General features: G+C 43.8%; 2 protein-coding genes across 5 annotated transcripts; both read right to left on the bottom strand.

Annotated features, from left to right (window-relative positions):
- Positions 1–93: 93 nt before the first annotated feature.
- ODF2 (outer dense fiber of sperm tails 2) lies at positions 94–22,086 on the bottom strand. 2 transcript variants are annotated; one of them, XM_075170346.1, is made up of 19 exons: positions 22,003–22,086; positions 15,827–15,952; positions 15,018–15,188; positions 13,926–14,092; positions 12,762–12,891; positions 12,336–12,467; positions 11,369–11,443; positions 10,328–10,399; positions 9,628–9,744; positions 8,541–8,726; positions 7,595–7,704; positions 6,737–6,872; positions 5,940–6,050; positions 5,180–5,284; positions 4,450–4,608; positions 3,461–3,561; positions 2,742–2,904; positions 2,250–2,375; positions 94–1,476 (listed from the first exon to the last, which is right to left on the bottom strand). In XM_075170346.1, the coding sequence occupies exons 1-19, from the start codon at positions 22,003–22,005 to the stop codon at positions 1,303–1,305; spliced, it is 2,364 nt and encodes a 787-aa protein (XP_075026447.1). In that variant the 5' UTR covers positions 22,006–22,086; the 3' UTR covers positions 94–1,302. The 2 variants fall into 2 exon arrangements, with proteins under 2 accessions (XP_075026447.1, XP_075026445.1); XM_075170344.1 differs by lacking the exon at positions 22,003–22,086 and adding an exon at positions 17,351–17,496.
- PTGES2 (prostaglandin E synthase 2) lies at positions 21,367–27,126 on the bottom strand. 3 transcript variants are annotated; one of them, XM_075170347.1, is made up of 7 exons: positions 26,908–27,126; positions 25,631–25,825; positions 24,883–24,938; positions 24,097–24,249; positions 23,334–23,534; positions 22,901–23,018; positions 21,367–22,167 (listed from the first exon to the last, which is right to left on the bottom strand). In XM_075170347.1, exons 1-7 carry the CDS (start codon positions 27,109–27,111, stop codon positions 22,039–22,041), a joined length of 1,056 nt encoding a protein of 351 aa, XP_075026448.1. In that variant the 5' UTR covers positions 27,112–27,126; the 3' UTR covers positions 21,367–22,038. The 3 variants fall into 3 exon arrangements, with proteins under 3 accessions (XP_075026448.1, XP_075026449.1, XP_075026450.1); XM_075170348.1 differs by lacking the exons at positions 25,631–25,825; positions 26,908–27,126 and having other exon boundaries at positions 24,714–24,906; XM_075170349.1 differs by lacking the exons at positions 24,883–24,938; positions 25,631–25,825; positions 26,908–27,126 and adding an exon at positions 24,720–24,874.
- Positions 27,127–27,506: the final 380 nt, after the last annotated feature.

The following is a 27,506-nucleotide window of genomic DNA, read 5'->3' on the forward strand; positions in this document are numbered from 1 at the left end:
AGCATCGTTGCCTGCACCGACTGGGGTTGTTTTTCCAAAATAAGGGCCAGAAGACCCTGGATACAGCACAATGAAGAGGAAATCCCCAACATAACCAATTAAAATGTAGTTTATTGTTTGTTTTACCATAGCACCTTTAGGATTTTTAAAGTGTTAAAAACACACACACAATTACAGAACTCTCAAAAAATGATTAACTCAGAAAACCCTTATGACAAATACTGCCCAATGACCCCATTGCACATAAATAGGATACAAAAGAGATAAAATAAAAACAACGTTTATTTTTTTGCCCCCATAAGAACCATTTACTGGAAAGAATAGAGCACTAGAGAGCACATGAGTTTTAGGGACTTAACACATTGAAGACCTGATTTTCCAGGAGAACGTGCAGGCTGGTTCGATGAAGAAGTTGAGTATCCGTAGCTGCTCTTTAATTGGCTTAAGACCAAGTCAGTATTTCACGCACACCCTGAACTCGCGTGGCATTCACACCAACACCCCGACTGAAGTGCCCCTGAGGTTAAACCACAATCTTTCCTTGAATTCAGGTGGTTTTGGCTCAGTCCTGGGGATATTCAGGATCAGGAAATCAGGGCGAGAGGAGTAAAGCAACATTAGCATCACACTCGGAAAAAAAAGGTGAGGATCAGAGAGTATGTAAGAATCACGTAAAAACCAAAAAACCAAAATCATTATTTCCGGTATAAAACTCTTTACGAACACTGTGGTTGTTCAGGAGATAATCTCTTGTAAGTGTAGAGCCCAGGCACTGAAGTTATTTTCAGCTTCACACTTCTGGTGGGTGGACCCTCTCCCACCATCGTATCATCCAATGTATCAATACAATGTTCAATGGTTTAAAAAATATTAAAAAAACCCCACAAACAAAAAACCCTGCATGATCTCCACAACAAAGAAACAGAATGAAAAAAGAAACACGAAAAGGAAAAGAGTCCTTATAAACATTAACATGCTCAATAAACCACTGACAGGTTTTAAGAGCTGAAACCATCAGGACCTTACAGGATGAAAAGGACCTTTTCCATCATATGCAAAATCATCCGGTTTTGGGGCACAGTTTATGGTGTAACGCCAACCTCCAACACCAAACCGATATTGCTGATACCCTACACTTAGGACGCATGCCACCATCATTTTATCATTTCATGCTGCAAGGAAAAGAGGAAAACGTCTCCTGATAGCGACCCTGAAATGCCAACCTATTTTCTAAATAACATATGGCTTTGAAATAGGGCTCCTTTTGTGCATAGAAGCAGAGGTGCAGGGAGAGCATTGTCCTCATGGAGAAGAACGAGAGCGGCTGGGGGAGCCCAGCAAGGCACTTTCTCCAAAAACGTTGGCATAGGAAGACTTGAGGAACTGGACATAGTTTTGCATGCTGCGGTTGGTGCTCTCCGACTGCTCCAGCCGATCCTTTAAATCCTGTAGGCGGCTTTCATACCGGCGCTCTGCCTACATAAAGAAGCACAAAACACAGGCTGAAAGACAGCAACATTCATCCTATTCACATTAAACTTAAACTGTTCCCCAAAAGTGTTGAGGACAGCAAGAATGAGCACAGCAGTAGATGACATTACCATAGATGGTGCTATGATATTTATAATTTGTTCTGCCCATTTCCAACTCCATTCAGCAACCCGCTGATAAAAACAACAGACAACACAGCTAATCAGTTGAGCTTTTAAAACTGATTAGCTATAGTTATGGGGAATTAAACATACACTTTTCTGAAAAGCAACTTGACCCGATCTATGTGCCACCCAATTCCAAGTAAAACTCAAGTAAACAAGCAAGGTAAATAGGACATTACGAAAGATTCCCCTTCTTTCTTCTAGAAGAAATCCTTTCCTCTAGAAGAGAAATTGCATTCTCTCTCAGATAACCAAGCACAGTAAATGAAGTTGAAATCTGTCCATGATATCTGGTGCAAACCTCATTTGAACATAAGAAAGATCTGGTTCTTTTCTTACACACATGTCAGTTTAGAGCAAGTTCATTCAGATCGTTGCTATGAGAAAGAAGCAAATGAGAGTCTGCATTCCTGAATTAGTGATATAACAGACATGTCATATCACACATCCGTCACGGACATATATAACAGCATGTCACGTTCAGACACAGCTCTGCATGACTTTTGCAGCAATCCACAGGACCTTGGTTTATGGACCCCAGTTGCTGCCAGGACACAACCAGCACAGCCAGAGTATCCCTTGCTAGTCACTCACATCGTCTTTGCTCCGACGCAATTGGTTCAGCTCTGTTTTATTCCTACTCAGCTGGGTCTCCAAATCCAACACCTTGGACTGGGCTGCCCTCTCTCTAGACTTTGCTCGTTCTCGAGTTTGTTCCACCTACGTGTAACAACAGAACAACAACTTTGTTAAAGGGTGGTCTATGGAAGAATGATTTTTCCGTACCCAATTGCCCACAAAAGCCCCATAAAGTTTAATTGGACACATTCTCATACGTAAGCAGCAGTTCAGTCTTGTGCTTTCCTCTCTTCTGTTGCAAACCGGAGCGCGGTGTTCAGTTTTTCAATGGTTTAAGTGCTGACAAACAGTATCAGCACATTTTATTTTATTATTTGTATTTCACTGAACATGATGATTTTCATGAATTTGGTCATAGGCTGAGGAGGTATCTCCAGCATTCTCGCTACTCCCTTTTTACAGTCTGCGTAGTTTTGGGAAAATTCACAAACATGAGAAATTACTTACTTGTTTTTTGGCATCCTCAATGGCCATCTCCAGCTGACGTGCCAAGGAGCTACATTCACAGGCCTTCTCCTCTAACCGCAGCTGACACTGGTGGATCGACTCCTCACGTTTTGCTATGACCTGAAGGAATTCTATGTTCTGGGCGCTCGTTGTCTCTAGTTTTCTAGGTTAAGACAATAAGGGAAGGAAACCTATTCATTTTAAATGGAGTGTGTTTCAGTCTGCCTTTTTGTCATGTCCTGACTAGTCTGGGAATTGATTCCATTCCTCCTTGAAAGGTGAGAGCCCCAAGAAACACTTCTCCAAATCTCAAATCAAAATTTCAAAGACTGAAGGACTTACAGAGTGTCCACACATCTGCATTTTCCCAGACATTGTCACTAAAAGGAATTTATAAACAATAAACAATGGGCAAAAACATTGTAATATGTAGTAACCTCAAAATTGTCAGGCTAGATCGGACAAGGAGCTGGTTTATCTGCTGTGTAAGCCATCATCCTTTCTAACAACATTCAGAAAAAGTGCTGCAAAAACCTCTAACTCCCTCTCCAGTGGACAGCTACTGATTAGAGATCCTTGTGGGATAAGCAAATGCACAGAATCCTGGAGACACGTGGGGGACTGGAACAAGACTGAAGCTGTTTCAATCCCCTGAAAAAACAACGGGAAGAGGATGGAAATGGAAGGTTAAGAGAGCAAGAGAGCCTAGTATTTCTAACCTTTCTAGCTCTTCCACCTTCAAGGTGAGCTGCTTTTTCTCCTCCTGGGCAGACTGATACCTCTCTCTTGTCATCTCCATTTTGTCCCCCTGGAGCTCAATCTAAAAATTACAGTAAGGAATTACTTTAGAGTAGTCACTACACACACATGACCAACCACCTAAAATGTATGCAGCTCTCCAGAAGGAAACATGCTCAATTCATAATTTCTAGAGAGCCCTAGGAAAAGGAACAGTGGATAAAAAAGCAAAGCACCAAACATCCATTTTGCTGGTGCTTCCGGTTAATGTTCAGAAAGGTGTGAGAAAATTCTTTCGTACTGCAAATGAAAAGCCAGGTCCATAAACGCTTGCATGCAGAGCAGCCATCTGTAAGCACAGCGAAGCACACACATTAAAAGCAGCCATATACATGACAGCAGCCCACAAAGGCCTTAGAGCCTGAAATACCAGGAAGGTTTATAATTCCAAGGCAATCAGAGCAAAGCAGTCAGACTGCAAAATCATTTGGTGTGTCCCGAGGCATGGTTGTAGAAGTCATGCCTGTCCATAATTGTCCTGCAATACCCGTGCAGTCCTTCTGGGGACAAAAAACAGGGACTGGGAAAACAACCTGAAATCAGGGTGAGAAAACAAGGTTGGGACAGCACTATCAGCAGAAAACCACAGGAAGGAAAGCTGACAAGATGATGGAAGTAACAGAAGCGAGTGTTGGCATTAGCAAGCGTGGTCACTGCTGCTATTCAAGTCCCAATAAGGTTCTGCACCAAGGGATGAGAAACCTTTCAAATAGTAAGGAATGCTACTAGCTGCGCCGCTAACTTCTTGCACAAAGACATGGCACACACCTTTATTTTGCAGTGCACTTTTAATCTTTTCAAAAAGAGACAAGAACAGAGACGAAGTTTGAACCTTCCTGTGATTAGAAATTCATCTTGGTCTCAGACTTGTGGATTGCAGTGCTTCAGGTACTTTCTGCCAGTCCCTTACCAGCTGACGAAGATCTGCAATCATGGCAGACAGGTCCACGTTCTTCTTCTCATAACTCTGAAGCTGGTCCTGACATTCTGCTAGCTGTGTCTCTGTGATCTTTAGGATCTCGGGCAGCTTTTCCAGTTCAGCAAGCTGGCTCTGGAACTGCTTACGTGCCTATAATCAAAGAAGAGAACATGAGGAATTTTCAAATGTTCATAAGGTCAAGACTAAAAAATTTCTCAACTTCATTGAAGCTTTGTTAGTCTGCAACCATGACGACACTGTGTGGATATTTGGCCAGTGTTGGAGTTCAAAGCCTAAGGTCTTTTCCTACTCTGAAAAGCTTTCTCTCGGGATTTGGCATTCCCTATGAATGGAGTGAGAATGAGTGAGTATTTTGGATCCTGGGCTTCAATTCTACTAGAAGTACAAGCTCTTTTTGGAGGACAGCTGTTCTACATAAGACAATGGTGTAACCTACCTAGTCCACTGTTCTAAACCACTATGTCTGCAGCAAAAGAGACACTAAGTAATTTAAATACCTCTGAAGAACACCCTGTAGTCAAAAAGAAGCTGCTAAATGTTCAATAAATTTTGCAGAATGAACAAGTCCTGAGAAAAACTAATGGAAAAGGCAAACTCAAGATAAGCCTTTTATTTCCTATTCACAGCTATTTTTCACTACATTCAGAACATTAAGATCCATGAATGTCTACAACATATCAGTCTTTAGAAGAATAGTTACCAGTTCAATCTCCTTGTTCATTTCATCCTTTAGTGTCTTGTTCTCTTTATCACACTTCTCCAGTTTTGCTGCCGCATCATCTGCTTCCAGTTGGGTCTTCAACACCTGGACATTCAAAAAACCCCACATACTTTGTTTGTTATATATACTTTTCAACAAATGTGCAATGCTTTGGAGTAACTAAAACTGCTCAAGGATTAGCAACAAGTTCCTTGCCACACTAGCCACCACCCCAGAACTGTATTTGAAAGTTCAATTTCTGCTTCTGCCACCTGGATCATTTGGGCTTTCCATCAAATGTTCTCCCCTCCTGCCTTATCCTCCTACTACCACAATATCCGAAATCACCCCAAAAAAGCAGCCAAGGAACAGTACTTGCCACGCTAAAAGGCAGAAGAAAGCATCTCACTATTTTCCTTTACCTTTTGAAAAGGAGCAGGGAAAAGTGAAATAATTAAAACCAGTCTTTTGTTTTCCATTAATCAAGATCTGTGCTGTGGGAGTCAGCTCTTCCTAATAACCAAGTTATCAGCACATAGTGAAGAAGCCGAGTCTTCCACTTTGGCATACAGCACATGGCAGTCTGGATGCTGCCATCTGAGAAAAAGTAAGGCTAATAGAGTCAAAAGAACCAAACCCATATGAAACTGCAACATCCTCCAAGAGCAAGCAAAGGGTTAAGGCATTACAGAATAAGCCACAACAGTGAAGGGAGAAAACATGTTTCTGCAAGGGCTGAAGGTTTTCATAAGATGCCTACCTGTGACTTGTAGGTTTCAATCAACCCTTCATAGTTCCTGACAGAGCTCTTGAGCTGCTGCACTTCCATCTGCGCTTGGTTCAGCTTCTCCTCCATTGGGACCATACTAGCCTGAAAAAAGAAGACATCTTCCATTGAGTGCTTGGAAGTAACTGCCAAGCAAGCTGTCTAACATTGTCTGGACTAAGAAAAAAGACTTTTGTCAGTGTAAGTTGGCAAAACTTTCCAGACTTCAGTGGATTGCCAAATTTACCACAGCAGAGCACAGAGGTTTGCAATGGATGTGCAATCTTTCCATTTGCCTGACTGAGCTGTGCTACTTGGATTAGGGCCACTCCTTATTTGGATCAATGCCTAGCTTTCCAAGAAGAAATTTATGTAGGTCACCTACAAGATCACCAGTGGTAAGAGATGACAGGAGAAATATGCCAGCCATTTTTTTTATTCTGGAGATTACCATTCTCTCTGCATGACCTACAGTTCTTTGTTCTCTGGCCAGCAGCATGAAGATGTAAGGACAAGATGTAAGATCCCAGCTGGAAGAAATGGTACTTGCACTGGAGATACTCCTAGTCAAAACGTGGAAGAAACCCAGTCCTCCCAGAACGTTCACTTTCTTTCTTTATGTCTCTTCCCACCATACTTGCCCTATTATACTCAGGTTATGGTAAAACTGGTTTGAAACTAAACAGCAGCGATGGGTGCAGCTCAACTCTGTCGTCAGAGGCCAAGCAGCTTGTTATAATTTCTCCTTTTTTTCCCTACCATTTCAGCTTCAAACCCCTAGAATAACTGACCTTTAGCTTTTCATTCTCCATTTTGAAAGACGTGGTCTCTGTAGTCTGTCGATGCAATTTATCCACCAAAGCTTCTCTGTCCTCCCGCATCTTGTCCTCCAGGGTTGTCTGCTGTTCCAGCAAGTCTGCAACACGGCTGCCATACAGAAAGAAAATTAATCCTTAAGTGACAAGAAAGAATAAGGCTCCTAATCCTTGAAAATTGCTTCAGAAACATGGCTTTTCCCTATCCTTTCATCTTGCTCCTCCAGTCATGTACGCACACCTATCTGTTACACTGTTCTACTACCTCAAACTTCTTAACCTGCTGGAAATTAACTTGAGTTGCCCCCCTGGAGCTCAAATGCATTGCCTCCAAGAGACGCAGGAAAAAGAGGTACTTCTCTCCTCTTGTACCTACCTATTTTCTCCTGCAGCAACAACTGTCCTGCAGCGATACCAACACATTTATTTAGCTTCAAAACAAAACTGGCACAAACTATGCTGCCTATCTCTTCTAAACCCTTCCATTCGAGCATCTCAAACAGATCTCAAAGGAAAGATAACCTTAATTCTTTCAAAGCATTACAAAATGGCAAGGGAACAGAGAGTTTTAAGGGTCAGCAAACCCTTAAAAAGCCTGCCGTTGCTGTGGCAAGTCAGCAGTAGAAGCCACATCTCTCTCTCTCTCTCCCTCCACGCCCCGCCCAAACTCTGCTCTAGTCCTTAGGCAGTGCTGGTTTTGCTTGGATATTTACAAGCAATCCAATTAAATTATTCAATTTAATGAAATTATTCAATTACATTCAATTAAGTTATCCTTGAACTTAGAACTCATCCCCACTCATGCTTGTTTCTCCACACTAATTTTATTTTAACCTGTTCAGCATAACAATTTCCAGTTTGAGGTCACTCTTGTCCTTTACTACTTTGTTGTAGCGACTCCTCCAGGACTCCAGAGTAGACAGCACCTCAGCAATATAACTGTCCTATCAAACAAAAGAAATACATGAGGAAAAGAGCAAGGGTGACAAAAACGTCACTGGTCACGGGATATGCAGACAATATGCAGAGATACTGATATGGGTAAGCATGATACGTGCAGAGACTTCACTAAGACTTCTAAAACGTTGAGGACAAATATTTATTTTTATTCTTCCTGATCCCTCAGAGAGAGGTGTTCTCCAACACTACTGTCAGTCAACAGACATAACAGCAGCGAAAGAAGAATCCTCTCTGAAGGCAGATGAATTATCACAAATACAAAGCATGGCTGAGATTCTACTAGTGGCTCTGGTCCCTGGTATTCTAAAAACAATGGAGAAGAAACAACAATCAAGTAGTGTGAAATCCATGTTCCCTTCTGATTTGTTTTAGTCTTAACTTTTCTACTTTTTCTTGATATCCTTCAGTCATTTTCAACAGGAAATTCCAGTACACCTCTAAGTCTTTGTACTTTTCTGCTCTGACTAGTTTCTCGATTAACAACCAACTCCATTCAGAATTTTCAGCCAAAACTACCAGGCTTTATTTCATTGGCTTTTGTCAACCCCCAGATGGTTCTAAAGAACCAGGTGAAAAATCAGATCTGCCAGTTTAGCATGATCTAAGTTATTGCATGTCCTAAGTTAAGGACATGCAGCGAACATAGTGACAGCTGAGAAAACTGGATTTGTTCTAAACTTAGCATAAATGGGCCAAGGCATCAAGACAGAAATAAATCTCATTAGCTGAAAGCAGAGACTCTCCCCAGGGCTGCTACCAGAAATCAAAGATTTAGATGCATGATCTGAAATGAAGTCTCTCCTCCTGTATTATCAGGTACCTTTTCTGCTAGCTGGACGGCCAATTGCTCTGCATACTCTTCACTCTGCTCTGCCCGCTCTTTCTGGGCATGGATGACTTTCTTCAGGGACTCTTTATCACCATCTGACTTCTGCCTCAGTTCTTTCAGTTGTTCAAAGGTACGTTCCAGCTCTGCCTTATGCTGAGCTTCACTGCGCTCCAGATTCTGCAGTGGGCAGAAAACACACCACATGGAATAATGTCCTTACACCTGCATACCCAAAGCAGCAACTAATTTCCTAGAAATGGTGGAGAGCACTGGGCGTAAACCCCCAACCTCCAGCCTGAAGGTTCTTGCAATCACATTTCATATACGCAATCCTGTCCTAATGCTGACAGACACGTCAGCATGACATGTCTTCCTTTCTTTCCAAAAGTCTTATTTTCTTCTTTCATATGCTGCTCTCTAGAATACTGATTTCCTCTCCTGACCAAGATAAATACTGGTCTACCAGTCTTTTGATCTTCCCGAGAACATTCTCTTTATTAATCAAAATGCTCGCATATAATAATGTTGCTTTATGCAGCTATACACCTTAACAGAATTAAAGCTCCTCTAAATCATTAACACACATGTTCATCATAACACCATCACAACATCAATAGATGTGTTAAACAGAAGACTGATCAAGATAAACCAGGGGAACTTTCTCCTCCTCATTAATACTGTAGAAAGCATGCATGAGGGTGATCAAATACAGGAACTCATGGCACAGCATTTTTCCCAGAAAGCAAATTCAATAGTTTATGATCTGTCTTGATGCTTGACTAAACCAAAGCCATCTTTTAAATAATTATGTAGTAATTAACATAGAAAAAAAATCTAATAAATGCACATAGACCTTAAGGCTCTGATTTTGCTTCATGCATCAGAAGTTAAAAGCTTTTTCTTTCCTTACTTCATTTGAAAAGTATAGTGTGTGTTAGTGGTATAAACATCACCAGCCAATATTTCAGGCTACCAGACACAGTAGAAGAATAGTTGGTGAGTGCTACTTCCCTTGTCAGTCAATTCAGTTCATGAGAGTAAATGAAGAGACAATCCCCAGGGGCCACTGAAAACATACCCGTATCTGTATACTCAGACGGTTGTTCTCAGCTTCTTTATTTCGCAGCTGTGCTTGTAAATGGCCTCTCACGGTCTCCATAGATTTGGAGAGTTCACATGCTGTCTTTGCCTGGTCCTAAATAAGAAGCAAACAAGACACACACCTTTTTCCTCAACAAGCTAATAGAAGGAACGCTTTCTAACATGTAACCATTCAGCGAAGAAATCTGATACGATCTCCAGCCACCTCCACTTTCCTCAGATGGACCCTCACAGCTCCTCTACTCGTGGGCAACCAATGAGTAGCCATTTATTTTACATCAGATGTGAATGACTGGCCTGAAAATTTGTTCTAGGGCAAAACATCCTTCATACCTGATCTCTTCCACTACATTCCTTTTTTACCTCCTAAACAGAAGAAGAGACCGGAATTTGACAGCAGAATCAACAGGACCTTAAGTAGAAAGGCAATTCAGTGATAAGCCCACGCAAAGAGAATACTGTCTATTCATCTTTGTGATGGATGTTTTATTAGCAGAAAATTGAATCCACAACTGTGTGGGAATAGGTAGTTGTCTGTCTAGTTTTATAAGCAAGCCAGTCATCTGATCCCTTAAAAAATCATCGTCTGCAAGCACAAACCCATATTTTGGACTAACTGTGGTTCTACAAAACTGGAAGGTGGAGCAGGGAGGGGAAAACAGAAAAAAGGAAACTACCTTTTCTGCCTGTATCTGAATGGTAAGATTGTCCACTTCTTTTTCTTTCTCCTGAAGCCTCATCTGAAGTTGCTGGGAAAACAAACACCACTCAGATGTTAAGTAACAAACACATTTAGGTTGGCAGGTGGAGGGAAAGAGGTGTAACTGCCTCCGTCCCAAGACCCTCTGCTCCACAGCACTCTGTCTGGCATCCACAGCAACAGCATCCTCAGCCCCAGAAAAACAGGCTGCATTCTCCTCAAGCAGAAAGCAAAAGGAATACACATACATTTGTGTAATAGCACATAGTCAAGAACGAGGACCTGACAGGACTATATACTCCACAGACAAAAAAAGGGCATTATTCATGTCTCACGGCAAGGTTTAGAACTTCTGGCAGTGTAGGAACTCTTTTCTCAGTTTATAGATAAGGAAATGAACAAAAACTGGCACCAGGTCACTCACTCATTAAGTGACAGAAGTAGATACAGAAAGCTTACCCTCTTTGTGCTTTTCTATCTCTAAGGATAACATGATAAACATACAGAAACAATAAAATGATTTCCAAACTGAAGAACTCTATCCTGACCGTCAGGGGTATTTTGGCAGTAGGTATTTTTTTCTCTCCCACCCTCAGAGTTTTCTGTTTAAAGAAACATGTAGAATTCTTGCTTTGTACATTCAGTACCATAAGAAAAAGTAAGCAGAATCATTTGTGCTTAAACGTAGTAAGAACAGGCTTAAGTTCTCCTTTATAGCTGAATACTGTAAATCCTAATGGCGCTCTTATATGTAGGTCTCAGTTGTGCTATCCCCATTCTAAGCCCCCATTTTTCAAAGGCAATGAAAATCTATCCACTTTGAAACGTAGGTTGTTAACCAGAGGAGCAATGTAGTGGCTCGGATTACCACAAAAGCCAAAGTATTTTTTATTGGTCTAAAAGGCATTAGTGTAAGACTTGATGGCTGAATACAAGACAAAGAGCTTGTCATTTTAGATCTCTGCTTTATCATTTTAAAAAAAAAGAAAAAAAAAAAGAGAGATTGTGGCTTACTTACCACTTTCTCTGCATCTGAGTCAGCCAGCCTTTTCAGCAGTGCTCCTTGCCGCGCCAGTATCTTCTGAGCGTCCTTCTACAAAAGAAATACATGAGAAAACCTGTTAACTAAAAAGTCAGTTTTATACAGATTCTTTAAATGGAACCAGGCAAATCAACCATTTCCTCCCAGTTGCAGCAGCAATTCTCGGAAGATACCCAGAAGCATCGAATTTGCTAAGTATTTCACATATCATCACCTGTCTCAGAAAGCTTTTCCACTCCTCAGTCAAAGATTGTAATGAAAAGCATGATGGCAATTTAAGACCTTTCCAAACTCTCTCGCTACTTGGGGAAAGTCATGTAGAAGAACTCAGTCCTTTTATCCAGTCTCACTGGTGGCTGAAAGAACTGTTACCATCAGCCTGCTTTTGCTCAAATGGAATATAAACTGCAGGAGGAATAGCAATTTCATTTCTGTATTGTTCTTGCAAGCAGTGTAGAATTGTTCTGTACAAGCAGTACAGAATTACTTACAATTTCTCTGTTACTGCTCTTACAGCCTACAAAAATAAAGTTCTGAACATCCTCAGGCTCCCATTAGCTAAAGCCACGTCTATTCTTCAGACTTCAGCCAATGCAACTGTAGCACGAACATTTCAGACTAGCATGATCAGCAGATACAGCTATATCCAGATGAGAAGGAGTTGGGAACACAGTAGTGCTTATACCTTTCAATACAGTCAAAGACTTAGATGCTCTAACATCCTCACAGCAGAAAAGTCAGTCTTTTGCCTACTCTATGACGTAGGCAGGTATTAAAAAAAAACAAAAACAACTATCCACCCTTTATGACACAGGGTCAACAGCAGGGTTGGGGGAAAAAAAAATTAAAAAAGAGGAGTTAAAAGCTCTCAAACTCCATTTCAATTCACAAGACAACACAGCCTCCTGTAATCATCCAAGTTCAAACACACAGCACTGCTCACCTCCCGGTTGTGCTGCTCTCTGAGAAGTTCTCGTAGTGTCCGGTTGGTTTCTTCAAAGGTGCTCAATTTCTGGAGCAGAAGCTCCTTTTGTTTTGTCAGTGTGTTAATGTCTGAGCTGCTCATGTGTTTCTCCTAGAGGAAAAAACAAAAAAAAACCAAAAAAAAAAGAGAAAAGAATTGTTCACATGGAATTAATGTATGACGCTGATACAAGCATGAGCAGTGCAATAGTCAGCACCATGTGTGCAGAAGGTGACTGCAAGTAAATACCCCACTTCCAAACAAAACTAGCAAACACCCTAAGCATCTTAAATCCCTCCACTTTTCTTCACATTTTTCTGGATCAGCAACTGTAACATTACATTAAGACAGCTGTATAACAGGACAACATAGTAAAGGCAAGAACAAAAAAAGGACAACACCTACAGTGTTGAGTCTCCCAATTGTATTTTTCAGGGCATGGATCTGCCTGGCTGCTGCTGCTCCATCCCTTTCTGCCTCATTCAGCTTGGACATCAAACACTCTTTCTCATGCTGCAAGTACTTTTTCTGTAGCCTGTAATGAGAATTCAGCCCTCAGAGAAACAAGAAGCTTTGACAGCTGTACCAGTCACTATTGATATACAGTTGATTGGGTTAAAACTCATAAAAACTCTCGAATCAGAGGATAAAAGCTCTAAGCAAACACTACTTAAGGTCACCCTCTTTCAGTGTGGAAGTTGTTCTGATAGAAGCCAGTAAGTAGACGTCAGGAGCCTTCTATGACCACACTTATGAAACAGGAATTTATTGGGCTTATACCAAAGCCTACACACACTATTAAACCCAAAACACAATGTTATGCTTTTCCTGGGCACTTAAGCCACACCAGAAATAAGACTCCAAATAGCCAAACATGAAACAGGAAAGCACACCAAGATATACAGCTCAAAGTGTTTAGTCAGGGCTTGTAATCTCAGAAGTATTCACAAAGTTTTCTGAAAAAGGAATACACAGTATTAACTTCCAAGCCATCATTCTTAAGGAAAAAATAAAACTCTCTTAAAATACTAGTGTCCCCCTAATTCTTTAGATACAAAGCAGATGCAAAAACATCAGACTTGAAGACCTTCAGGGTCACTAAGAAAAAAAAAACATGGTTCAGTCCTCTCAGGGGCTGTCAACTCCTGTATCAGTACGATTTGCACAAAGGCCAAAAATTCTCCTCTAGTTTTCAGATCCATCTTTATTCATTTGTTGTTCTATTAATATTATCCCAATTCAAACAGCATCTCTTAACCTTCAAAATATTAATTGCAGAGCTAGGATGACCCTCCAGTAGGCCACACAAGCCAACTGCTCTCAGGTTCCTCTCTGAGTAGTCTTTTCCATTCCAGTCATCATGCTAGAGCCCTTCTCTGCAGCTATTGCCATCTGAAGTTCCCCTTCTAAAAGGTGACCAAAAAAAAAAAATCCAAGAACATCAGTTCTTCAGCAGCACTGCAACCCAGGGTACAAACTACAACCTCAAATAATGTTAGAAATAAAGGGAGTAGGCGCACTGTAAATACCACTACTTGCAGTAACAATGGAGAACTGGAGCTTTCTTACACAGTCAGGTCTTTCTCTTCCTTTATGCGCTCAATATTGCGCCTGAGCAGTGTATTCTCATGTTCCGTTTCTACCAGCTCTTGTGTGACCTCATTCAGTTCTTCTTTCTGCTCCTCAAGGAGACGCTTTGCCATTTGCTGCTGTTCCTCCTTTTTCTGCAGCTTGGCCTGATAAAGATATTTAAATAGAACTTAAGATAAACCAGGTGCTTTTAAAGTGATACACAGAATCCACATCTCAAACCAGTGAACCAGCTATTCAACTGCACCAAACAACAAAGGACCATGCTTTTTTTTTTTTTTTGCCTAGATACTTCCAGGCTATTCCTGTGTGCAAAGGGTATAATTCACTTATTGCCTGGAAATACCTCCCATCCCACAAACACAGGGAGACACAAGTGTCCTGGCTCTAAGTCACATACCAAAAATCATCATCAGCCACGAGACGTGACAGACCTCAAACATGGCAGGAAAGGAGCTCTGGTAGCAGTTCACACGCTGGAGACGGCTCCCGTTGCTCCACTATTGCTTTGTGGATCCAGGAAACTGGGTGAAATCAAACTAAATAGTCCCTGGCATTTTGTTTCCATCTACCCATTTTGGATTACTGAGGAGGTTCTGTGGCAGCTCAGTGTCACTGCTGGTAGCGTGATTGGAGTTGCGTACAGACTACTCAAGGGCTGAATGGGGCTCAGAAGTTGACTACTGCTCCTCATGAATGACATGCGCATCCCATTTGGCAGTTAAGAGCACTACAAACAGTTGAAGATGTGAAAGAAGAGAGAACGTAGAGGGGGGTTGAACAGTAGTGTACCAGAGTCGTTTCTGAAGAAGACAGATTATTTGGAAACTGAAGCACAGCAATACCTTATTAAATGGATAACGTTTTAAAATGTTTCATAGTAGGGCTTAAGATCTCACTAGGATAGTTCAGCTCTTCTAAACAACTTAGATTGATTTTGTTTTTTAAGCAAGCTACCAACAGCCTGGGTAGCCTTCCATTGCACCGAGACTTGATTCCAGCCTCCAGCTTCCTTTGCCAAACAATCAGCTATAAAGCCAAAGTCAGCAGGTCTTTACACTTTCTCCTCACCTCATTTTTCAGCGTTCCCACCACATTCATCAGGCTATCTATCTTCTTTTCATATTCGTTCATTTTGCAGCAAACAGCATCTGCCTCATCTGTAGAGAGGTCACTCAGGCGCAATTCTGACAGCATTTTTTCTGAATCTGGAGGTGTAATTTCTAGGCGGTGAGTGGGTCCCTGGTAGAAAAGCAAGAAAGGGCATAATTTTTTTAGTATAAAGTTGTAAACAGTATTCTAACCCTAACTAACAGTATTCTAACCCTAATTCTGCCAAAAACAGAGACCAGGTCCCATCACTGCAATAAGACTAGTAAGGAAAAACACATTTGTAAACAGCTCTTTCATTTCCATCAGGGAAAGGTCAAGAAAGACTAGAACAGAAAAAGAATAAAAAATAATGAAAGTTCAAATTCTCATCTGGAAAGGAAGGAATACGAAAGGCAAAACTATCAACTCATGAGAACGAAAATATTACACAATACTACACAAATGCTCCATGCTTCAGAAGAGACTAAAAACAGCAGTCCCTTGCTGTGCCTCCAGATGAGATCTTGCAGGGGACTAATAAAACTACAATAAAAAAAGAAATTTGTCTGGCTTCTAGAAGCAGAAAGGCATGATATGGCCATAGGCTGCTAATTAATGTCCAATTTTTCTATATTAAAAAGTAAAAAAGATTTATAAAAGACACTTAAAATGGATGGTAGGTGACAACAGCCTTCTTTCAGACCAGCCCAGCTCCCTCACTACACAGCTGCTCTCTTCAGCCTCAGATAAACCTGAAAGTCTGTTTTAAAGAGCAAAATCAGCTATACCTCCCATTTGCAGGTGGACTCCCGGACAGACGTTTTGCCTGGAGGCATCCAGGGGGCCTTAGTTTTCACCCGGACAGCTCGGCACATGTTCACAGTATCCCCTTTCGTTTTCTGTTTGTGCTTTTGCTAAAGAAAGAGAAAATAAAATAAATGGCAGACTCCTAAAGAAGCATTTACAATTATTAGTGCTGCAAAATCAAATGAAGGATCATTCATACAAAAATATCACATAGTGTTTCACAGGATACATCAGATAAGACGAGCCAGCAGCTATCAGAGGCGGCTAACACCAGCCAGAAGGAAAGGTTACTGCACATTCAGTTGTCAGTACGGCTGGATGTAGTACAGTCTTGTCTATCACATAGCAACTCCGTTATCTCACTGGGATACCGGCACTTGTGATGTGATGAGAGCCTTACCCAGCAGGCCAGGGGTGGGAGATTGGGGCTGTGGGAAGGAAGTCTTTTCTGTATGGAGATACACAAAAAAATACCACAATGCAACCCGTTCACGTGAAGAAGGAACAACCTGGGAGATCCCTTCTCCATTCCAGATTCATCTCACAGAAGAGCACCTATATCATTTGACAACAGCACTACCAGAGAAAAAAGAATAGTGCAGTGTGACGGGTTATGAAAAGCCCCTGAAGCGTTTTCCCTGCTTCGCAGTCAGCTAATAGATCCACGTTTATTTGTCTTGAATTTGAGGTGCTCTAACTGAAGGAAAGTGAAAGTGGTTTTGCACAATTCTAACCTTAGAAAAAAATCAGATGTTCTAAATATTCCCTACAGGCAATTAATTAATAGGAGTCATTGATTTCACTGTCAGGCCCTACCCCATTATGATATTTGCCATTAGCAAACACAAAATTAATAGAGGGCTTAGAACGGGATGTCTGCATATAAGGAAGAATGAGCTAGCAACCTCCATCACCTTTTGAGAACAACTTTACATAAATATCCAACTACAAAAGAGGGTATGAGATGGCTAGAAACTCAACTTCGGTATTGCCTTCTACCTACTGTGGATAAGGCTATGAAGAGATCCTCCTTGCTGATCCTCCTGCTCAGTCTCAGCAGACTGAGAAGGTGCTTAATGCCAGAAGATGGTTTGAATCCAGACTCTTTTTCTAAATGCATTTATTTTAATACAATCAAGATGGCATTTGAAACGTTTAGATATTACCTTTCCCCAAACCTTTCCTACAAAAACAGGGATGAAGCCAAAGAAAAACCATTATCAGGACACAAATTCAGGAAATAAAAGCAAAAAATTCCCCCAAACCACATCACACTGGAAGCAACACTCCCCACAATCACACACTTGAACATGAAAAATAACTATATATTCTATATCATACTTAAATCATCTTCAACACAGAAGATGTGTTACTGAAAATTCACCATTGAATATGAATTCAAGTCTCTCAGTTCTAATACAACAGTAAAACAGACCTTGAAGATTTTGTGGTGCTTCTAGGACCGTTCACCTTCCTCTTTGTAGCCCTTACAAACACACTCCTACCTGGCATTTTGCAGGTGTGGTTTTCTGACCCTTTTTAATATGGACATGGACAGGGGTGTTTTCATCCACATGGACGTGCAAAGGGGGAGATGAGGAACGGTTCTTCATGGCTCTTCTCCCACAAACGGGAAAGGGCAATACAATGAAAGGAAACCTGTGAATAAGGAAACTGGAAATAACAACATTTCCCTCTGTGCCAGAGAGCAACAATGGCCAGCCTTGGTTAAAGGTTGAGCTTTCTTTCAGTAGCATCTGCCATTTTGAATTGCACACTATTTTGCTGTAAAGCTAGGATTAATACAAATAACTTCTCTGCTTCTGGTATTTTCTGCTTTTAACATGGTTATTAAAGACCAAATACAGTTGGATTGATAGCAGGTGTTTGTAAGAGTCACTGGAGTTCAAAGTCTTCGAACGAATGAGCAAATCAAGGGTTCCAGTAACCAACACAATCTGATTATGAAGAGAAATTTGAAGGGGGGAGAAGAGGAGCATTAATTTAACAGTTTAGTTAAGAACAATCAACAGGAAACCATCAGATCCTTCCATCCTAGAACGCTGAACCTGTAAACTCTTTCATATGTGCTTAACTTTAAGTGTCTTTTTGAAGTTAAACAAATGCTTAAAAGCTTTTGGATCACGGCATTTCTATAATCTTCAGAAAAAAGCATAACCTTAACCAATATCTAACACAACATGGAAAAACCTAGAGACGCAAGGTTAAAGTCATCACCTGTGAGCTTCATGCTTCAGTTGAGGTAATGATATAATGCAATTGCAAATCTTGCAAAAATCCATCAGCAGCACTAATCCGATTCTGGCAGAAAGGTTTTTATCAGCCTAGATAAAATTACTTACAGTTATTCTAAAGCTTTTAGCTGTTCTGGACACTGCGCTCTGTGCAGAGACTGAAGTCACTCCATCGTTGATGGATGAGGGACACCTGATACAGAAATAATAAAATGACTACTAATAGGAAAAGGTGCCAATTTCTGAACATCCTCTTCCTTTCGATTTAAGGCAACACTCAGGCTCAAACACATCAAATGTATGAACCCAAACAATAAAAGTTGGTGTGTCCTGGCCTCCTCTGACAAGCATGGGATGAGGGAAGGACAGAGATTGTAATTCCTTACATTCCTTCCTATGACGAAAGTTGGTTCAAACAATGGAAATGTTTTGTACAATTCATGATGGCCTTACTCAAACAATTACAAACCTTCAAATTCTAGCTACAGTTTTTAACCAGTTTCATAAGAAAACAAGGTTTGAACAGTTCCAGGGTACCCGTACATCGCCTCTCAAACCCCAGACCCTCCCTAAATTCTGCCATCCACAAATTCTGAAAAACTTGACAGAAATGTGGAGGTTCTAGGTTTATACAGTTCTGCAGGCTGAAGAGATGCATCCAAATTTGCACTCATGCCGAAGGAAACCCAGCACCACAGACTCGTGTTGCAATGCGGCCCACTGCCTGCCCAGCAGATACGTGTGTGCCCGTTGGCTAACCAGTAGCACACACAGAACTGGGAGCCAGCTACAGCATGAGCAGCTTCTTGCCTGGGGGTACTTGGGGGACTTGAAGAAATGAAAGCGAGGGAGGAGGGGTTCCCAAAGGACTAATGTCTACCGGGGAGTGATGAAGTGGTGCTATATCAGGCTTAGTTAGCTAAACTTATGGCAACACTCCTTCACAATTTGCTATGTAAGAACAAGTGTTACAAGTAAAGCAGGATTTTGTACAATACTTCTGCTAGACTAGAATTTAGATCACTCTTTATAGCTCATTGATTAATTTGTCAGCTTGCCAAGGTTCATGTAATAACCTATTCCAAATAAAACTAATAATACTGAATCTGTTTTTAAGCAGGATGTGTTTAAGACAAAACACACCTGTATATCATGTCAGATTTACAAAAATTACGGAGGGGAAGACACAGCCGTACTCCCTTTGATGAGGAGCAGGAAGCGACAGTTTTCTGAAGGAACAGGGTTCCCCAGCTGTGAGCTATGAACATCTCCAAACACCGCTGGGCGTTTTAATCCTGTTCTTTCCAAGGAAGAGCTAAACCCTCCTCAGGACCAAAAGGCTACAGCACCGACTACACAGAGTTTTTGAATCACCACAAGTGAAACTCAAACGCTGTCACCCAGCTTTCCCTAGCAACAAGGTTTATTTCAGAAGTTTAAGTAACTTCTCCCGCGGCTTTTCAAAGAACCTGTGGCTACCTCAGGCTGGCAGGGACCTAGTCCGGGGCCAGTCTCCCGCTCAAAGCAGGATCAGCTCCGAGGTCAGAGCAGGGCTCTGCCCCGGTGGGGCTGGAAAACCTCCAGGGTGGCACCACCGCCCCGAGCCGCCCGTCCCAACGCCTGCCCCGATACCAAGCACCGTTTCCGTTATATATTTAAAGTCGCCCGATAGTTCCCGCTTTCCGTGGCAGCGGAAAGGGCCACCCCAAGGCAGGAGGTACTTCTCATTACCGACACGGCGGGGAAGGCGCCGAAGGAATTATTCCCGGGGGCTCAGACATCCCCGCGGCCACACGGCGAGGGGACCCCCGCCCTCCCCGGTCGGGCCCCTTCGCAGGGCCCAGCGGCCCCGGCCCCTCACCATGAAGGGCCCCGCGGGATCCGGAGCCGCTGCCGCCTCAGGAGGCCTTCGTCGGCGGCGGGGAGCCGGCGGGAGGCGCTGCCGCTGCCATGGAGACCCCGCGGCCGGGGCGGGGGGAGCGGCGGGCAGCCGCACCAGGGGCAGGAGGCGCCGCCGCACTTCCGGGGCCGCCGCCGCGCGGCCGCTGCCGCCATTGGGCCATTCAAACCCGCCTCGTGACCCGGCCCGCCGCCCTCCGCGTCACAAGGCCCCGCCCCGCAACGGGCCCCGTCGCCATAGTGACGCGAAGCGGCCGGCAGGGGCCGGGCCCGGCGCCGCGCTGCCCGGGAAGGCCGGCCGCCCGCGGGGAGCTGCCCCCGGCCGCGCCCCGCCCGCCCGCCACTCCAGGGGCTGGGTGACCGAGCGCAGCTGCGTGGGGGCTGCAGCCGGGTGAGGAGCCGGCCCGGCAGGGCGGTAAGGCGCCGAAGAGAAGCCGCATCACGGAGCCGCCCGTGTTTCGGACCCTCACTTAACGTGAGGCGGCTGTGAAACACTTTCCTTCCATCTAGGGTTTGCACAGATGGGTATTCTAAGTTATCGTAAGGCGTTTCTTCGAGCTCCTGCCTGTGCACGTTCAATGTAATTTTTTTTTAAAACATTACCTGCTTGAACTTGGCTCTTCTGATAGTGGGACACAGGTTTCAGTCCACAACAGCTTTAACAAACAAATACATCAAGTCACAGAGCAGCCAGCCAGCTGTTTTCACTGTAAGGGTGTTCTTTCCCCCCTCTATGTCAGATCATAACTGAATTTGTAACTAGCCCTACATTTGGAAAAAACCCAGCCCCTCCACCACAATCTTTGCTGTTATCCCCAATAACGGTGCCCCCCACACCCCGCAACACAACCCATTTTTCTGTAGTACAGACAGACTTCAGCTGCACCTGTAATACCTCAACAAACCAGCTTCCCCGAAACCTGCCCCTTCTTCTGGGTAAACGGAACTTGTTTCAAGTTAACAATTAAGGATATTTAAGCCTTGGGCTGCACAGAGGGTCACTCCCATTCAAACCTGCATCGTCTCTCACTATGACAAACATCAGGCATTTCTACCCAGCACAGCTCAGCAGACTTCGTATTGCACAATGTTACCTGCAGCGATGGCTCCTAATCCAATTGCTGCAACAGCAAATCCTTTGCTACTCTTAAGCGGCAGAAACAGAAACATCTAGAGATCCCCTGGGCATGCAGACTGCTCTTAATCCTTTTTTGGAAACAAGAACAAACTGATTTTCAGGGGTATTCCCGAGAGATTTCATGCAAGATAAAACTTTCAAATAACTGCTCGGCATTAGTGATTTCTGTGTAGGATGTGCTTTCCAGGCGTAATGGGTAAGGTAAGAACTCACAGATCTCACAAAGGGCACAGAAAGAAGCAAGCCTTTATCCTTGCAGACCGTACAGAATCAAGTACTGAAAGAACCGTTTACATGGAAGAGTAAAAGCATACAATCTGCCGAGTGCAGCATCGTTTCTGTCACAGGAAGGATGCCTTTCCCAGTACTGTGGATTCCTCCAGTTCCCTCAGCACTGGGCTTACAGGATTCTATTGCAGGAAAAATTGTCACTTAAAAACTAGTATCCAGTGTCTCAGTCAGGAAAACACTTCAGATGACATGGATGAGTAGCGGAAGACAGCCTGAAGCAAAAGCTGCTCAGACCTACCATACCTGATATGGCTGTAACACTTACTAGCCAAGAGCGGCTTGCTTTTACAGTAACCTGCTCTGAGAATGAGGCTTTCGCCTAAAAGAAGCCTATTTGCTGCATTCTTCAGTTCAGAGCTTCTCCTTTCCAGCAGCATCCAAGATCCCTTCCTTTTACCTGTCCCTGTCCTTCTAAATACCATGTTCAAACGTACACCCAGCTGGATCCCTTCTGCTCACTGCGACTTGACATCCTAAACGGAACAGTCTCTGTGCCTGCATGTCAGGCCGTTAGGTGTGACCAGTCCATTCAACTCTTAAAAAATAAATGCCATTCTTTCTGAAGTTTTTTTACCATGCAAGTACTTCAGGAAGGCAGCTGCAGCTGGCGTCAGACTGCAACTTCAGCTTTTTGAATGACTTCTTCCATGCGCTGGTACCAAGGCTGAATCTTAGTGTGGACCATCATGTCGTCAAAGGCTTCCAGCCCTTCCATGACTCGGAGGACCCCGTACACTGCCTGTGCCAGAGGATAAGGGTTAGAACAACACTGAAGGAGTCAGCGGTGGAGAATAGCTTAGGGTACCAGAGTGTCTCAATAGCCTAGCCAGTAAGGCTCCTTCCCTGTCCTGCCATCTACTCCACCACTCTGATTAGCAAGGAAGACTGAATGGCAGAAAGGTAGTTAAGAATATGCATGTTTTTCCATGAGGAAACAGTAAGGGAAAATCAGGATCTACGTGCAGTTATGGGGCAAAAGGTAGTCCCATCTCTGCATCAAGCCCTGGTGTGAAATGCTTCACTTGCATTCCAAGGAGAACCACTGGTGCAGGGGATGAATCCTGCTCCACTCTGCACAGCTGCCTGCAAAGGAAACCCCAGCAGCACTGAATGTAATAAAACTGTGCAGATGTGAGGATTTATTCACCAGCATTCACTGGTGACCCAGAGCAGCGCCCTGGCCTGTAACCTGCTTTTATCATGATTCCACATGATCCCACCTGCAGATGGGAACTGCAGGTTCCATCTTAGGAAACGTTTCTCTGGAGGAAAACAAGAAATATCATCCTATGTAATGCAAATATTACTAAGTCCTCTTCATGTGGGAATTGTATTACTGCACTAAGGACATTGACAATGTATCTCACAGAACTCACCTTCACTGTCTATATTGGTATTAACCATTTCACATGGATAAGCAACTGGATAATTTGTAACACACCTAACAATAAATGCAGGAATTAACCTCTTACCAAGTCAGCAAGGTTCGGCTGGTTTCCACCCATGAACAGTCGATGTTTGCCAACAGCCTTTACCCACTCATTAACTGCTTCATACAAGTCTTCTCGGACATTATCTTGAAGGTGATGTCTGGATAAAAAAAAGCACTAGTTTGAAGACACCAGTTTGTTTCTTTCTTTAACCTTTTATCATCTCTAATCTTATGGGCTGGTCTTTGCCTGGGAATTAGGAAGGTATTTGAGAGTGAAGGGGGCAGTTAGTCATTAAATAGTAGATGAGTAGAGGGGTTCAGTACATCCAGTTAAAGAAGTACAGCTGTTACTCACATTAGATTAAATGGTTTGGTTTAAAACACTGAGGTTCTGCCCTTTGACATCTGGGTTTCACAGCTAAGGAGGTTATGGAGCTATTCCTCTTGAGTACTTGGTGCTCAGCGGTACCAACCTTTTCTTCAGCCTTTTGCTAACGAAGAACATGGCAACAGCCCCCATGTACTTGGCAAAGAAACCTTCCACGGTGCCAAACTTTCCCTCACGGACAATGTAATCAAAAGATGCCAAGGCTTCTCTGGGGGTACGGTAAACATTGGGGGAGATGAGGTGAACAAGCCAATCGTCTGCCCATTTCCTCCACTTCATTTCTTCCCTGCAAGCATTCAAAAGAAAAGCTTTTCAGTGAATGAGGTACAGATTGCAGGGCTACAGGAGGCAGGCAGAGTCACAGTGGCATTAGCCAGAGGTTCTGCCAAGGATGAATGTGTCAAAAACTCCTGCCCAGCCTTGTGCTCTGGTGACCTCTCTGAAATGCACTCAGGATCGCTATCTTTGGCAAGGCTCCTCCAATCTCAAACTAAAATTAAAACTAAGATAGAGCACTAGCTTCTCCTCCCAGTATGAGAACAAAAGCAGAAAGGGAAACTAGCACTCCGTAGCATTCCCCTGCAACATAAAGGAAAGGCCAAGAAGGAAACTGGAGGCAACTGAAGGCTAGCATGACCATGATGGTGGCAGCTAGGCCGTCTAACATCATTGTTTCAAATTATGTAAGAAACACAGCACAACCACTCTAACTACTGAGGTTTCGAACACTAAGGGGAGTGTGACAGGATTTGTCAGCACCAGCGGGATTTTATATCCACACCACCCCGAATACATCTGGAGGAGGCTGTGACCCTACTTAGAGAGCCCAGAAATTTAAGAGCACTTACACTCTCACTTCTTTGACAGGATAGACTCGCTTTGTCTCTTTCTCATCCAGCATGAGCCAGTATTTATTCCCATATTCAAATACCTCCTTGCCTTGCTCAGTCACAGTTTTCATAGGAGGATAGAAGGACACAATCTCTTCTAAGCTATTTCTCCTGTGGACAGAAACACAGTTAGCACCTGATCTGGCTGCTACAAAAATGAGCAAGAGCAAAGGCCAGACTGAAAGGTACATACTTTAAAATCTATTATTCTAAATAAGTGCACAAGGTTCCAAATGCTATTTGAAGTAAATTTTGAAAAGAGACTGGAACAACTACTTGCAAATAGCTATTATTAGTGTACATACCTTTCTGTGTGTCAGAACAGAAATTTTTGTAGGCGTAAAACTACCTACCATTCTCAAGCGCTTTGTAGCGCAGACCTAAAGGACAGGCCACAGGCACAGCAATTTCATTTCATTCTAGGTGTTATAACTGGCTAATTGTAAGCTTAGTTCCAGGACTAACACTAGCCCATGTTTAAGTAGGTTTTGTGCAAAGAGAATCTCACAGGTGAAAAAGAGTAATTCTGAAAGGTAAAAAGCTTTGCTTCGCTGCACACACATCACAACACATACAGGTACAATCCACATTATCACAGCCAGGCTCAGGTCAGCTGGGCCAAACACCCAGAGCTTCAGAGATCAAGGTCAGCAAGACATTTAAGACCGACTCTGAATCTTCTCAATCCCTAGTTCGCTAGGGCCGTTCTCATTCAACTCTTCTGCCATCATCCCGTTTTCTTACTTGGAAATGAGATAGGTCTTTATTGCACTGATGATCACCGATGAGTCATTCAATTGCTGAAAAACAGAATTAAAACAAACTTTTAAAAGAAGTTGGTGAAATTGAAAAGGAAATTCTTCAAAACCTTTTCCCCCCGCATGCTGAGGCTCCAACTTAGTACTGCAGTCCCTTTTCCTCCCATGCATTTCCACAGGAGTCCCTGCACATCTAAAGACAGCCCTACATTCTGATCTCTTCTGTGATTGTTTCAGAGTATCACTTCAAATTTGTTTTTAATTCTGACAACAGAGAACCTGAGGGCCAGGTACACATGCAATACTAGTGCGTTTTGGATTTAGGCTCTTGGCAGCAAAGGAGGAAAAGCAACACTAACATAAAAAAAAGCCAAGTTGACTCTTCAGTATTCTTGAGATCTCATTCTTTTCCCACAAGATATAAGCAGTTCCTGATATCACTGGTACAAATGATATGTCCTCCATAAGGGCTGATAGAAGCTAGATAATCACTGGATTATAGAGTCACTACACAAACAACATGTTTTATAGGAAAGACCAACAAAAAACTCTAATAAGGCCAAGGCATAGGAGACCATGACGCAAGAAAAAAATCTTAGGCTCTTGAGAGAACAGAAGATCATTAGATGATTTAAAGATGACACTGCATGTGATAAACCACAGAGACATGACAGAGACAAGCCTCCAAACCACTGCCTGTGGGGAAATCAAGCTTTCAACACAGTAATACTTACCAGAGGGCTTCCAGCATTGGCTAGCAGGATAGGCACCTTTCTGTAGGAAGAGAATTTGATCTCTTTCCTCATTATTGGGTTCACTTCCACAATTTCATAGGGCAGTCCATGATAATCAAGAAAAGCTCGAACTTTGCTGCAGAAGGGACACGTTTTATACTGGTAGAGAGTGAGCTGCAGGCTCCCTGCAGGCAGCTGGGGAAGGAAGAGACCAGAAGCTTCCATTTTCTACTAAAATATAAATATTACCTTCCTCCCACCCTTACTTTTGTCATGAAGTCATAATCACTGACATTCAGTTTCAACATCTGATCATCAAAATGTCTTGGCTAACAGATGCTTTCTTCAAATTGCATCACAAACATTCCCTTCCATTGGGACCAAATACCTGTTTTTCTAAACATCTATTTAATCTGCTGGAAACTCCTACTCACAGCCAGAAAAAAGAAGTTAAATCCAAGCAGCTTACCCCTCTACACACAATTCTGAAACTAAAGAAAAACACAACCATATTTTAAACATCTTTAAATCAAAACCAAAATAGCTTTTTCAATTCAATCTCCCCCCCAATAACCTCTGTGGAGGCCACAGGGTGGGGAGAGCAGAGAGTTTGCTGTTGATTTTAGGCATGCATCTGCCCAAGTTCGGCTCCTGGGATTAGCCAAACCTGTGGACAACTGAGACAAGGCAGGGAGACCCCGGGGCTGCACAGTGAGGCACCGGGTGAGGGATGTTTCCCAACACTGCTATACTTCAGCAGTCTGACAGGCCATAACAATCGTTAGTCATACATTATAAAACAAATGCAGTCATCTCACTTTGCTTCTCATTTGCGATTTATTGGGTTACACAATCCTCCGTGGGTGCTGGGGAAAAGCAACAACTCTAACAGACAATGCTGCTCCATAACCCCAGCAAGCTCTCGCTTTCTGACAGGCATTCCTCACAGCTCCTTAAGGAGAATGCGGCCGGGGCCTCCGTTACACAATTTTAAGCGGTTTCCTCACCAAAACCGGAGCAAAACCAGCCGCTTGGTCCGCAGAGCGGGAAGAAACCGCTCCGCACTCCCCCTGAAGCTCTTGTCTCCAAGGGCTCGCCACCGCGGCCGTGCCCGGGCCTCGCCAGGGCTCGGGGGCGAGGAAGAGCAGGCGCCCGGGGAAGCACGCGGGGATGGAGGCGGCAGGAGCCGTAGGGGGCGGCCGAGAGGGGAGGAAAGCGCAGCCCGCGGGCGGGGGGGGGCCGCCTCAGGCGGCGAGCGGGGCCCGGCGGCGCGTTACCTCAGCGGCCGAGTGCTCCCGCAGGCGGTGCCGCGCCGCCAGGTAGAGGCCGGCGCCGCCGCCCAGCGCGAAGGCAGTGCCCAGCAGCAGGCGGCCCCCGCCGCCGCCCCCTCCTGCCGCGGCGCCGTAGGCTCGGCGCGGGGCCCGCAGCCGCCAGGGCGGCAGCAGCGCGGCGGCCCGCCAGGCCCTGCCGGCGACCGCCATCTTCCCGGCACGGCGCGCGCGGGCGCCTGGGGGGCCGCTTAAAGGGACCGCCCCGCCCCTCTGCGCGTCCCCCGCCCCCGAAATGGCGGCACCGGTTCTTCGCTGAGGTAAAAAAACCCTCAACGGTGTTGAACTCGACACGAGGCGGGCACGGCGAGGCCGTCTGGCTGCAGAGAGCCACAGCGAGCGCGGCCCCCTCTCTCGCAGCGATTATAAAATCCGGGTTCGCTGAGAAGACAGCAAAGCATAAAGTGGAAATAAAATAATCTGTTCTCTGGGAGCACGTCCTGCCCGGTGGGAGCTGCTGCTTCTGTCCAGCACGTACCCACAGTGCGAACGCAAACCTTCGCACTGAAACTCGTCATCTTTTCTATTAAAGCGTGGCTCTGTCTATT

Source organism: Calonectris borealis, chromosome 21, assembly GCF_964195595.1.
Source record: "Calonectris borealis chromosome 21, bCalBor7.hap1.2, whole genome shotgun sequence".
NCBI lineage: Eukaryota > Metazoa > Chordata > Aves > Procellariiformes > Procellariidae > Calonectris > Calonectris borealis.